This window comes from Coregonus clupeaformis, unplaced genomic scaffold (assembly GCF_020615455.1).
Source record: "Coregonus clupeaformis isolate EN_2021a unplaced genomic scaffold, ASM2061545v1 scaf0740, whole genome shotgun sequence".
Classification (NCBI taxonomy): Eukaryota; Metazoa; Chordata; class Actinopteri; order Salmoniformes; family Salmonidae; genus Coregonus; species Coregonus clupeaformis.
Window position 1 is genome coordinate 163,959 of NW_025534195.1, and position 13,753 is coordinate 177,711.

At 42.3% G+C, this 13,753-nt stretch overlaps 1 protein-coding gene across 4 annotated transcripts in view; it reads left to right on the top strand.

Annotated features, from left to right (window-relative positions):
- Positions 1 to 13,753, top strand: part of LOC121533052 (gastrula zinc finger protein XlCGF7.1-like) — a 75,285-nt gene that overhangs the window by 15,680 nt on the left and 45,852 nt on the right. For 2 of the 4 annotated variants that reach the window (XM_041838818.2, XM_045216568.1), the window contains exon 2: positions 3,576 to 4,546. The exons of 1 other annotated variant lie outside the window; for it this stretch is intronic. In XM_041838818.2, coding sequence (XP_041694752.2) covers positions 3,576 to 4,540 — 965 coding nt within the window. In that variant the 3' untranslated portion in view covers positions 4,541 to 4,546. Of the gene's footprint in view, positions 1 to 3,575; positions 4,547 to 13,753 lie in introns of those variants that run through there. One more of the 4 variants, XM_045216569.1, reaches the window with a different exon arrangement.

Here is a 13,753-nt window from a genome sequence, read left to right on the forward strand (position 1 = left end):
TCGGCATGTCCAGCCCATCCATTATCTCAGCCAATCATGGCTAGTGGGAAGGTTCCTGTCTTTTTCCTTGGCTAAACCAACTAGGCTCGTCATTTAACAATTGTATTCGTATTTACAGATAGCATACAGTTTATTATTAAGGCACATTAAAGTTCACATGTTCCAGAAGGCATTTCTGCCCCAAAACATTTCTCTTTGTACTTTTCTCGTCAATCATCTTGAAAAAAAAAAATGTGTACTTAAACGTATATACTTAACTGGAAATCAACCAATCCTCTATCGTTAACACAATGGAAAGGTCAAATGCTTTGTTATCTAGATGTTTAAAAGTGTGTGGGCCACGGAGAGAAACAAAATGGTGCCGTTTGAGGCCATGTGGCGGAGAGGGATGCGGCGCTGGAGATGGGGGGGTGAGCAGGGTGATGTAGTTTGTATGTTTATGTTTTGTATTGAAGGGAAAAAAAAATCTTACAAAAAAACTAAAAATGGTATTGAATGTTTATTTTGCATGTGGAATATTCCTTTATTTTCTATAGTGACACCTAGTGGCCAATTGTTGGTTTGCACCTAGAAATTTATTTAAAAAGGTCAAATCCTAAGATGTATGTTTTATTATTTTAAAACATGAATTGAGCATGGAGTAAGTCGGTCTGAATATAGAGCATCAGTTTGAATGTACAGTATGTCAGTTTGAATATAGACTACGTCAGTGTCAATCTATCTGTTCTGTAATTAAATTATCATTTTCGAACTCCGACTTTTGTAGATTTGGTGTGTGTTTATCTGCGTGTGTCATTCCTTGAGCACTACAGAGTGATATTTTGCATGTGATGCATTTGCTCTGTTGTCTACATGATGCTTCGTATCTTACGGAGTGTGGCTTTAAGAGAGAATACTATGGTCATGTCTAAACGTAGAGGTACCACACCGTCAGAGTGCCTACCTCCTCTCTGTAGGTCGTCTCGTCGTTGTTGGTAACCAGGCCTACGCCGTCAGAGTGCCCGCCTCCTCTCTGTAGGTCATCTCGTCGTTGTTGGTAACCAGGCCTACTACTGTCGTGTCGTCAGCGAACTTGATGATGGAGTTGGAACTGTGTGAGGCCACGCAGTCGTGGGTAATACAGGGAGTACAGGAGGGGACTGAGGACGCACCATTGTGTGGGGGGGCGTGTTGAGGATCAGTGTGGAGGAGGTCATGTTTCCTATCTCCTTCACCACCTGGGGCCCGTCAGGAAGTCCAGGACCTAGTTGCATAGGGAGGAGTTCAGTCCCAGGGTCATGAGCTTAGTGATGAGCCCAGATCCATTCCTTTTGTCCAGGTGGGTGAGGGCAGTGTGCGTCCGTGGATCTTTTCAGGGCGGTAGGTGAAAAGGAGAGGGTCGGATAGGGAGGAGGTGATGTGGTCTTTGACTAGTCTCTCGAAGCACTTCAATGATGACGGAAGTGAGTGCTAATGGTCGCTTCGTCATTCCGTTCAGTTACTTTCCCTTTCTTGGGCACAGGGATTGATAGTGGACATCTTGAAGCAGGTGGGGATAACAGCTTGAGCTAGAGAGAGATTGAAAATGCATATGCTCTGAGATTGAAAATGCATATGCTCTGAAGGCGCGGCCAGGGATACGGTCTGGGCCAGCAGCCTTGCGAGGGTCAACATGCTTGAATGACTTCCATACGTCCTCCGTGGAGACCGTAAGCACGTAGCCCTCGTTGTCCTCAGGGGCTCAGAGTCGTTGTGGAGAAAAGGGTGTTTAGCTCGTCCGGTAGGGGGCCGCTGGTGTCCGCCACGTGACTGGCTGTTTTTGCATATGTTTTGGAGGGAGTTTTTTCCTATAGGCTATTACAACAATTAAACATAAAATGTAGGTCCTTGAAAATTACAATTAAGTGAATGAAAAAGTCCTTGAAAATCCTTGAATTTGACTTGCCAATGTCTGTATAATAATAATAATAATATGCCATTTAGCAGACGCTTTTATCCAAAGCGACTTACAGTCATGCGTGCATACATTTTTTTGTGTATGGGTGGTCCCGGGGTTCGAACCCACTACCTTGGCGTTACAAGCGCTGTGCGCCGTGCTCTACCAGCTGAGCTACAGAGGACCCTGTATAGGCTACTTGCTCAGCCTGCAAATGAAAGATAGAATCATCTGCTATTGAAATTATGCACGCATCATTTGCTTTCTTGTCAGATCTTGACCCTGGACAGTTTTACATTTTTTATTCAGGCCAGTAAATTACAGTTGGTGCTGGCCCAGTCTGCCACTGGCAAATATACCTGAATGTTGAGCCCTGTGTCCCTGAATGTTGAGCCCTGTGTACCTGAATGTTGAGCCCTGTGTACCTGAATGTTGAGCCCTGTGTACCTGAATGTTGAGCCCTGTGTACCTGAATGTTGAGCCCTGTGTACCTGAATGTTGAGCCCTGTGTACCTGAATGTTGAGCCCTGTGTCCCTGAATGTTGAGCCCTGTGTACCTGAATGTTGAGCCCTGTGTACCTGAATGTTGAGCCCTGTGTACCTGAATGTTGAGCCCTGTGTCCCTGAATGTTGAGCCCTGTGTACCTGAATGTTGAGCCCTGTGTCCCTGAATGTTGAGCCCTGTGTACCTGAATGTTGAGCCCTGTGTACCTGAATGTTGAGCCCTGTGTCCCTGAATGTTGAGCCCTGTGTACCTGAATGTTGAGCCCTGTGTACCTGAATGTTGAGCCCTGTGTACCTGAATGTTGAGCCCTGTGTACCTGAATGTTGAGCCCTGTGTACCTGAATGTTGAGCCCTGTGTGTGCGTTACGCATAGGGCCTATATGTCTACCACTTTGTGTCGCCGTTAGCGACGCTAATGTCTTCGGGGAGACGGAAAGGCTATGACTACCTGGCAGAATCGTGATTGTTTTTAAAAAATTCCATCACAACTGCACTACAGAAACACTGCTAGAGAAACACAACTGTCTGGCTGGTGGCACTTGAATTTAAAGGGTAACTACACAAAAAACTGTGGTTTAAGCATGGTTGTGGACTTAGAACATCCAATTTAGTTGTTTTTCTTTTCTAAAAAGTGTGATTTTTGAGAGCAAAAACCTGAAGAATAAAAAATCTGTCCTTCTCCCTGCATTCTTTTTTTTGCTGCTACAGTACATCTATCCAAATAAATGGAAGAACGCAATGGCATGCTAATTTAAAAGATAACTAGTCATTATTAGCCTGGTTCTATTATGGGACACAGGCCATTATGAATTATTAAAAAAATTATCCCAAAAATTACTGTGACCAAATCATGTGCTACTTCATTGAGGGAAAATGTATTTACTATCACTGTTGTGGTTGTCTCACCTAGCTGCCTTAAGATGGATGCACTAACTGCAAGTTGGTCTGGATAGTGACCATACTATTCCCTTAAAGCCACACACTAAAATACATGGGCAATGCAAATGTAAACAATAGAGCAAATGCATCACATGCAAAGAGCACTTGACTGTAAGTCTCTCTGGATAAGAGGGTCTGCTAAATGACTCAAATGGAAATGTATGTGGAGATTTCATTCAGGTCTCCCTGTTTAACCACTCTGTTTGTCTTTGGCAGAAGAGAGACCAGACTCAGAGGAACCAGAGACATCTGAACCAGCGAGACGACACCACTGTTCCCAGTGTGGAAAGAGTTTTACCCATTTAGGGAGCCTTAAAAACCATAAGAGAACACATGCAGTGAAGAAGTCTTACAACTGCTCTCAGTGTGGAAAGAGTTTTACCCGGTTAGGGAACCAGAGAACGCATGAGATGACACACACAGGGGAGAAGCCTTTCCAATGCTCTCAGTGTGGAAAGAGTTTTACCCATTTAGGCAACCTAAAAATGCATGAGAGACGACACACAGGAGATACGCCTTACCAATGCTCCCAGTGTGGAAAGAGATTTATCGAGTCAACACAACTGAAAGTTCATAAGAGAATACACACAGGGGAAAAACCATTCCAATGCTCTCAGTGTGGAAATACATTTTCCCGATCAGGGGACCTGACATCACATGAGAGAATACACACAGGGGAAAAGCCTTACCACTGTTCCCATTGTGAAAAGAGTTTCAGCTGGTCAGGGCAACTGAAAGAGCATGAGAGAACACACACAGGAGAAAAGCCTTTCCAATGCTCGCAGTGTGGAAAGGATTTTACCCAGTTGCGGAGCCTGAAAACGCATGAGAGAATACACACAGGAGAGAAGCCTTTCAAATGCTCTCAGTGTGGAAAGAGTTTTACCCGGTTAGGGAACCTGAGAACACATGAGAGAATACACACAGGAGAGAAGCTTTTCCAATGCTCTCAGTGTGGAAAGAGTTTTACCCAATTAAGGAGCCTGAAAGAGCATGAGAGAACACACACAGGAGAGAAGCCGTTCCAATGCTTTCAGTGTGGAAAGAGTTTTATCCAGTTAGTGAACCTGAAAAGTCATGAGAGAATGCACACGGGAGAGAAGCCTTTCCACTGCTCTCAATGTGGAAAGAGTTTTACCCGGTTAGGGTACCTGAAAACACATGCGGTGACACACAAATGAGGGTAGCCTCACCTCTGCTCCCATTGTGGAAAGAGTTTTACCCAATTAAGGGTCCTGAAAGTGCAGGAGAGAATACATACTCTTCATGTCACTCTACTCATTGTGGAGAGACATTTTCAGAGGACCTGAAATCACATGAGAGAAAAGAGAGGATGTTTTCTGACATGGTTTTGACTGAGAATGTGTTTTTGTCATGAAATCTAATTGTATGTATTAAATCATACTCACAAATATGGCCTACATTTGATTAGATTTTTTCATCTCCAGACATGGTCATATCTAAAATCAGATTTAACCAAATGAAAGGTGTATTTGGTTTTGATTATAAACTTTGATTGATTGGATATAAACTATTAGCTAGATGTTAATTTTATAATGTGGATATTTCCAAATGTAAATTAAACAATAACCTTCAAACCTCTTTAATTTAGTTGTATTCATTGAGTTAATTTGTGTACTAGTCATCAAGATAAAGGAGTATGAAACTGTGATTACTTGTTCTGATAACATTTTTACATTTTAGTCATTTAGCAGACGCTCTTATCCAGGGCGACTTACAGGAGCAATAAGAGTTAAGTTCCTTGCTCAAGGACTACAAAGACAGATTTATCAGCTAGTCGGCCGGGGGATTCGAACCATCGACCTTTCAGTTACTGTCACCCTAAAGTCTTCCCTTGCATCCTCCCTCCTCGACTCCCCAAAACTCATTGGAGGAGAAAATCAGATCTGAGGTGATCTTCTCCTCCAATGCGACCTGAGAAGGTGCACAGAGAGGATGCCAGAAATCAAGGAAATACCTGAGATATTCACCCTAGTAGATAGCCGTTCTACCGATGGGGAATGGAACCTCTAAAACAGTCACTATCTCAAGTCTCTGCTCGGCCATGGAAACCTATTTCATGAAGCTCCCGACGAACACTTGTGCTGATGTTGCTTCCAGTGGCAGTTTGGAACTTGGTAGTGAGTGTTGCAACCGAGGAAAGCCTAAGATCACCGTGCGCAATGCCAAGCGTCGGCTGGAGTGGTGTAAAGCTCACCACCATTGGACTCTGGAGCAGTAGAAACGCGTTCTCTGGAGTGATGAATCACATGCTTCACCATCTGGCAGTCCGACGGATGAATCTGGGTTTGGCGGATGCCAGGAGAACGCTACCTGCCCGACCTCACTAATGTTCTTGTGGCTGAATGGAGGTAAGTCCCAGCAGCAATGTTCCAACATCTAGTGGAAAGCTTTCCCAGAAGAGTGGAGGCTGTTATAGCAGCAAAGGGGGGACCAATTCCAAATTAATACCATTGATTTTGGAATGAGATGTTCGATGAGCAGGTGTCCACATACTTTTGGTCATGTAGTGTATGATTGTTGATTTTAAAGCCTGTTTTAAAAATGTTTTCCGGTTGGCCTCTGTAGCAAAAGATCAGTGTTCTTAAACTATCCCTTAAAAACTCTGGATGTCCTCATGTCATTGTATGTTTTTAAACTGTGGGGGTTAGTGGGTGTGGCCTGGAATGTTGCTTGGATTGACTTGAGATTGTGACTGTTTTAGTGGTTCCCATTCCCCATCGGTAGAACGGCTATCTACTAGGGTGAATATCTCAGGTCTTTCCTTGATTTCTGGCATCCTCTCTGTGCACCTTCTCAGGTCGCATTGGAGGAGATCATCACCTCAGAACTTCTCTTTCAATGAGGATGCAAGGAATCGAGGAAAGACTTTAGGGCGGCAGGTAACCTGGCGTTGGGCCAGTAACCGAAAGGTTGATGGTTCGAATCCCCCGGCCGACTAGCTGATAAATCTGTCTTTGTGCCCTTGAGCAAGGAACTGAACTCTAATTGCTCCTGTAAGTCGCCCTGGATAAGAGCGTCTGCTAAATGACTAAAATGTAAAAATGTTATCAGAACAAGTAATCACAGTTTCATACTCCTTTATCTTGATGACTAGTACACAAATTAACTCAATGAAATACAACTAAATTAAAGAGGTTTGAAGGTTAGAATCAAGAAATGCAAATTATAATAATCTATTTGTTCATTTACATTTTGAAATATCCACATTATAAAATGAACATCTAGCTAAGAGTTTATAACCAATCAATCAAAGTTTATAATCAAAACACACATTTAATTTGACCATGCCTCAAGATAAAGACAGACAAATAAATGTAGCCATATTTGTGAGTATGATTTAATATGCAGTACCAGTCAAAGGTTGGACACACCTACTCATTCAAGGGTTTTTATTTATTTGTACTATTTTCTACATTGTAGAATAATAGTGAAGACATCAAAATTATGAAATAACACAACCAAGAAAGTGTTTAACAAATCAAAATATATTTCAGTCAAAAATGTCAGAACACAGCCTCTTTTCTCATATGATTTCAGGTCCTCTGACAAATGAGTAGTGACATGAAGAGTATGTATTCTCTCATGCTCTTTCAGGACCCTTAATTGGGTAAAACTTTCCACACTGGGAGCAGAGGTGAGGCTACCCTCCTTTGTGTGTCACCTCGTGTTTTCAGGTACCCTAACCGGGTAAAACCCTTTCCACACTGAGATCATTGGAAAGGCTTTTCTCTTGTGTGTGTTCTCTCATGACTTTTCAGGCTCCTTAATTGAGCAAAACACTTTGCACACTGAGAGCATTGAAAAAGCTTCTCTCCTGTGTGTATTCTCTCATGTGTTCTCAGGTTCCCTAACCGGGTAAAACCCTTTCCACACTGCGAGCATTGGAATGGCTTTTCTCCTGTGTGTGTTCTCTCATGCTCTTTCAGTTGCCCTGACCAGCTGAAACTCTTTTCACAATGGGAACAGTGGTAAGGCTTTTCCCCTGTGTGTATTCGCTCATGTGATTTCAGGTCCCCTGATCGGGAAAATGTATTTCCACACTGAGAGCATTGGAATGGTTTTTCCCCTGTGTGTATTCTCTTATGAACTTTCAGTTGTGTTGACTGGATAAATCTCTTTCCACACTGGAAGCATTGGTAAGGCTTATCTCCTGTGTGTCTTTTCTCATGCGATTTTAGGTTCCCAAACCGGGTAAAACTCATTCCACACTGAGAGCAGTTGTAAGACTTCTTCACTGCATGTGTTCTCTTATGGTTTTTAAGGCTACCTAAATGGGTAAAACTCTTCCCACACTGGGAACAGTGGTGTGGTCTCGCTGGTTCAGACGTCTCTGGTTCCTCTGAGTCTGGTCTCTCTTCTGCCAAAGACAAACAGAGTGGTTAAACAGGGAGACCTGAATGAAATCTCCACATACATTTCTATTTGAGTCATTTAGCAGACCCTCTTATCCAGAGAGACTTACAGTCAAGTGCTCTTTGCATGTGATGCATTTGCTCTATTGTTTACATTTGCATTGCCCATGTATTTTAGTGTGTGGCTTTAAGGGAATAGTATGGTCACTATCCAGAGCAACTTGCAGTTAGTGCATCCATCTTAAGGCAGCTAGGTGAGACAACCACAACAGTGATAGTAAAAACGTCTCAGATGGGCTACATATTCACTCATTGGATGGTTCTTTCATCGACCGGGTTCCGCCTATAAAATCCGGGCGTTTGGATTGATAAAGATCTAGATTTTACAAAAACATACTGATGAGCTAGTTAAAAAGCTCCAATGTAAAGTAGGCTTCTTTTTAGAAATATATATTGCCTCTCCACCAACAGCAGGAAGTAGATTATCTTGCCTCTCCACCAACAGCAGGAAGTAGATTATCTTGTCTCTCCACCAACAGCAGGAAGTAGATTATCTTGGCTCTCCACCAACAGCAGGAAGCAGATTACAACTTCCTGCCATTCTTGACTATGGTGACACCATTTACCAGAATGCAGCAGCCACTACTCTTAAACCATTGGATGGTGTCTACCATAGCGCCCTTCGCTTTATTACAGGTGACAGTTGTAATACTCATCACTGCATCAGAAGGTCAGCTGGACGTCACTAAAGTCCTGTCCATCAATTCATTACTCCCTTCTTGTTTACAAAGCTCTGCTCCACAAGCTTCCAACATACCTCACTTCCCTGTTGAAATATAACAACATGAGATACCAAACCCGTTCGCAGGGTTGTTTAACTCTTGATGTCCCGCTTGTCTCCACAAAGTTTGGTAAATCTGCCTTTAGTTTTAACGCACCACAGTTATGGAATACCTTACAAAACAAATTCCACCCGGGAATCCCTGGTGCCGATAGGTTAGTTTAAAATGTTAAATGAATTCACTGTTGTGATTGTTTCAATTGATTATTATAACTTGTTGTAATAACCTGATGTAATGTATTTATAGCTGTCTTGTTGTTGTTGTTGTAGTATTGATGGAAAAAATGTCCTTAGGGCACTATTGTAAATGAGACACTGGTCTCAATTGGGCTACCCTGAATTAATAAAAGTGAATAAAAAAAAAGTATATATTTTTTTACATTCTAGCCTTAGCATTTACTGGTAGATCATAACTTGGAACGTAACTTTCAGTTAAGGCCGAGCTGCTCCACACAACAACCTGTTTGAGAGCTGCGCGCTCTCTCTGGCCGACAGATTATCTGTATTATATATTATCAGTAAAATACTCTCTCTGGCCAATAGATTATCCGTGTGTGATAAATAATCGAAGAACGAACAGTTTAGGGAATCCATCTGTTTTAAATAAATTATATAGCCTAGATTAAAAATGGCCTTACTACAATATTTCTTCCATTGGCCCCAGAGGACCACTGACAGTGGTGGAAAAAGTACTCAATTGTCATACTTGAGTAAAAGTACAAAGTAAAAACTATACATAAAATTCCTTATATTAAGCAAAGCAGACATTGTTTTTTTGTATATCTTACGGTCAGGAGCACACTCCCAACACTCAAGACATAATATACAAACCCAGTATTTGTGTTTAGTGAGTCTGCCAGGTCATAGGCAGTAAGGATGACAACGCGTTCTATTGATAGGTGCGTGAATTGGACCACATCGCTGTCCTGCCTGAGCATTTAAAATGTAACAAGTACTTTTTGGTGTCAGGGAAAATGTATGGAGTAAAAAGTAAAAGTAGTAAAGTACAGATACCCCAAAAAACTACTTAAGTAGTACTTCAAAATATTTTTACTTAAGTACTTTACACCACTGACGGGATGATCGACTGGCCCGGTATGTCGAACCTGACACACACTGACCGGGGGTATTCCCGTGCCGTTGTTGCCTCTTCCGAAAGTTGGTTTATTTATGGTCAATTGCACTGTTTGAATAAGCAGTAATAAATAAATAAATAGTGAACCAAAATGTGAACCAATAACTAACGTGACCAGGTAAAAACATTTCACTGGCACCCTTGCGACCAATTCAAAATATGTGTCGAAATGCCAAGTCAAAAGGTTGCAAATATGATTGGTGGCAGTATCGAACCCTGCAGCTCTCGGTTAGTTTCGCCCATGGATGGCTCCGTCCGAACTACAATCCCAGTGCTGTGTTTTAACATTTAGAAATGTCAATAATCATCGCATGTGAAGCGACTTTTGAGAGATATGGCCCTTATCTTTCATATCAGCGAGAAATAATATTTCAAAACAAAACTCCCCAGTAAAGTAGATACTATCGTCAATATGTACTAAAAGTAGTTAGCATCTATGAATGGGCCCCATGGACTAGGCTGACCCCATGGACTAGGCTGACCCCATGGACTAGGCTGACCCCATGGATAGACACTCACTACTTTTGTGCCTATTGACGGTAGTATCTTCTGATCGGGGAGAGTGTTGTTAAGAGCCCCGATGCTCTACACATTAACACGCATCGCTTGCAGTACAAAGCTTTCATATCAGCGAGAAATACTTTTATTTTATTTTTAAACAGTAAATGACTCCCCACCTTTATAGGGTTAGTGTTCATATCTCCATGTTACAGCGCTTGTTTACAGAAGACATATGCCGCCACCTGTGCTAATCAGCTATTTTTATATAAATCAAATCCAATCTTATTGGCCAAATGTACCGAATACAACAGGTGCAGACATTACAGTGAAATGCTTACTTACAGCCCTTAACCAACAGTGCATTTATTTTTTATTAAAAAAGTAAAATAAAACAACAAAAAAGTGTTGAGAAAAAAAGAGCAGAAGTAAAATAAAATAACAGTAGGGAGGCTATATATACAGGGGGGTACCGGTGCAGAGTCAATGTGCGGGGGCACCGGCTAGTTGAGGTAGTTGAACTAATATGTACATGTGGGTAGAGTTAAAGTGACTATGCATAAATAATAAACAGAGTAGCAGCAGAGTAAAAAGATGGGGTGGGGGGCAGTGCAAATAGTCTGGGTAGCCATGATTAGCTGTTCAGGAGTCTTATGGCTTTGGGGTAGAAGCTGTTGAGAAGTCTTTTGGACCTAGACTTGGCACTCCGGTACCGCTTGCCGTGCGGTAGCAGAGAGAACAGTCTATGACTAGGGTGGCTGGAGTCTTTGACAATTCTGACACCGCCTGGTATAGAGGTCCTGGATGGCAGGAAGCTTGGCCCCAGTGATGTACTGGGCCGTACGCACTACCCTCTGTAGTGCCTTGCGGTCGGAGGCCAAGCAGTTGCCATACCAGGCGGTGATGCAACCAGTCAGTATGCTCTCGATGGTGCAGCTGTAGAATTTTTTGAGGATCTGAGGACCCATGCCAAATCTTTTCAGTCTCCTGAGGGGGAATAGGCTTTGTCGTGCCCTCTTCACGACTGTCTTGGTGTGTTTGGACCATGATAGTTCGTTGGTGATGTGGACACCAAGGAACTTGAAGCTCTCAACCTGTTCCACTACAGCCCTGTTGATGAGAATGGGGGTGTGCTCAGTCCTCTTTTTTTTCCTGTAGTCCACAATCATCTCCTTTGTCTTGGTCACGTTGAGGGACAGGTTGTTATCCTGGCACCACACGGCCAGGTCTCTGACGTTGTCGGTGATCAGGCCTACCACTGTTGTGTCGTCAGCAAACTTAATGATGGTGTTGGAGTCGTGCCTGGCCATGCAGTCATGGGTGAACAGGGAGTACAGGAGGGGACTGAGCACGCACCCCTGAGGGCCCCCGTGTTGAGGATCAGTGTGGCAGATGTGTTGTTACCCCCTGGCAGCGTTAATAGAAAGCACAGCATTGATTTTCACTGCCACGCAGACGATTCACAACTTTACATTTCTGTGTGACCAGAGGATTTTTAGCTCAACGGATTAGTTATTAGACATTTACATTACATTTTACATTTTAGTCATTTAGCAGACGCTCTTATCCAGTGCGACTTACAGTTAGTGAATACATATTATTTTTTATACTGGCCCCCCGTGGGCCCACCGGTTTTAAGGTCTCTTCACTGGCTGCCTGTGAGTTTTAGAATTCCTTCTATTGGTTTTTAAATCAATCCACGATTGTGCACCCCAATACATGTCAGACATGCTGTTAAATTAGATACACAGTAGGTTTCTCAGGTCCTCAGGCCTTTTAACTATCCCAAAGCCTAGGACCAAGAGGCATGGAGAGGCAGCCTTTAGTTACTATGCCTCCCAGCCTCTGGAATAGCCAGAGAACCTGAGGGGCTGAAACTGTGGACATATTTAAAATAGATCTTAAAACACACCTTTTTAGCGGTGCTTTTCCTCAGGGTGCTTTTTAGTCGTTCAGTTGTTATTGTAATTCTTTAGTTATTCTTTAGTTTTTTATTCTCTTATGTTGTGTAATAAATATTTCAGTTTGTATTTTCATTGTTTTATAAAAAATTAATCCTGAGAAGGACACTCCATGTCTGAAATGTGCTGTATAAATAAAGCTTGATTATTTAGCATGCTCCAAACACCTGTGTGTAAGCTAACTGGGGAGGAGGTTTAGTTCGTCAACTGGAGGCACACACAGTGTTTGGATCTGTGCAAAACTGCTACAGTAAATCTATCTTTTTAATTTGAAAGATTCTTTGTCGCTGATATGAACTATAAGGGTCATATGTTTCTAAAACCGTCAGAACACAGCGTTAGAATTGTAGTTTACATGGAGCCAAATGTGGGAGAATGTAATGGCTGAAAACCTTACATACAGAGAAGGGTTTTCGAAGAGCTTTTATATTATTAATGTAAATGTCCATGTACCAATCGCAGATTGCCCCTTTAACAATTCCTACAGTACTGAACAACCTATTCATGTGTAGAAAGTGCAGAGTCTATGCCCCTGTTTTTAAGACAATACTCACTGGTGTTAATCAGATCTTCAGTCTCCTCCTTCTCTCCTTCCTCCTCTTTCACTCCCAATACATCTTCCTCCTTCACCTTTATTGAGATAGCATCCTCTTCCTCTCTAAAAGGTTCTTCCTCTTTTTTCACTTTAACATCCTCCTCTTCTTCTTTCAATACACCAGCCTCCTCTTCCTCCCTTTTCATTCTGAAAGCTTCAACCTCCTCCTCTTCCACTGTGACAGCCTCTATCCCCTCTTCCTCTTTCACTCCAAACGGATCTTTCTCTTCTTTCACTGTAACATCCTCTTCTTCTTTCAGTGTAACAGCCTCCTCTTCCTCCTTTATCATTCTGAAAGCTTCTACCTCCTCCTCTTCCACTGTGACAGCCTCTATCCCCTCTTCCTCTTTCACTCCAAACGGATCTTTCTCTCCTTTCACTGTAACATCCTCCTCTTCTTGTTTCACGGCAATGTTCAGCCCAAGAGCTTCTTTCTCCATACACCAGACCTCTTCTTCTTTAACAGGGGAGGAGTAGTTTAGTGAGCTCATGGTCAGGGATGTAAGCTAGTTAGCTAGTTAGTTAGTTAGCATTAGCGACTAGCCTAGTGCTAGGCTCAGTATCAATCTTTAACAAGTTTGCAAATTAGGTTAAAGTTACCCAGTAGATAATGTTACGTCAACAGAAATGTGTTTAAAACACTGAGATTAGCTAATGTACATAAACATGGTCTAAAGCGCCAATCTTTCGGTTTTATGTTGGCTAGCAAGCTACTGAGGTGGTTGAAAGAGTAGCCGTGTGGTTGTTGCTGAAGAAGAGTCCCGTCCAGTCCATTATACGTCACGCAATAATCATCACCTGAAAGATGCACATCGCCATCTGCTGACTGGAGTGGGTAACGCAGTTTGGAAACAATATTTACTACATCGTTCATATTGGCAAAGAATGTCGTAATAATTTAACAATAAGCTGATATATTTTCTCTTACGTCTTACAAATAATACTTTCCTGAACACAGACGTAGAAGCTTAATATGAATATGTAGATT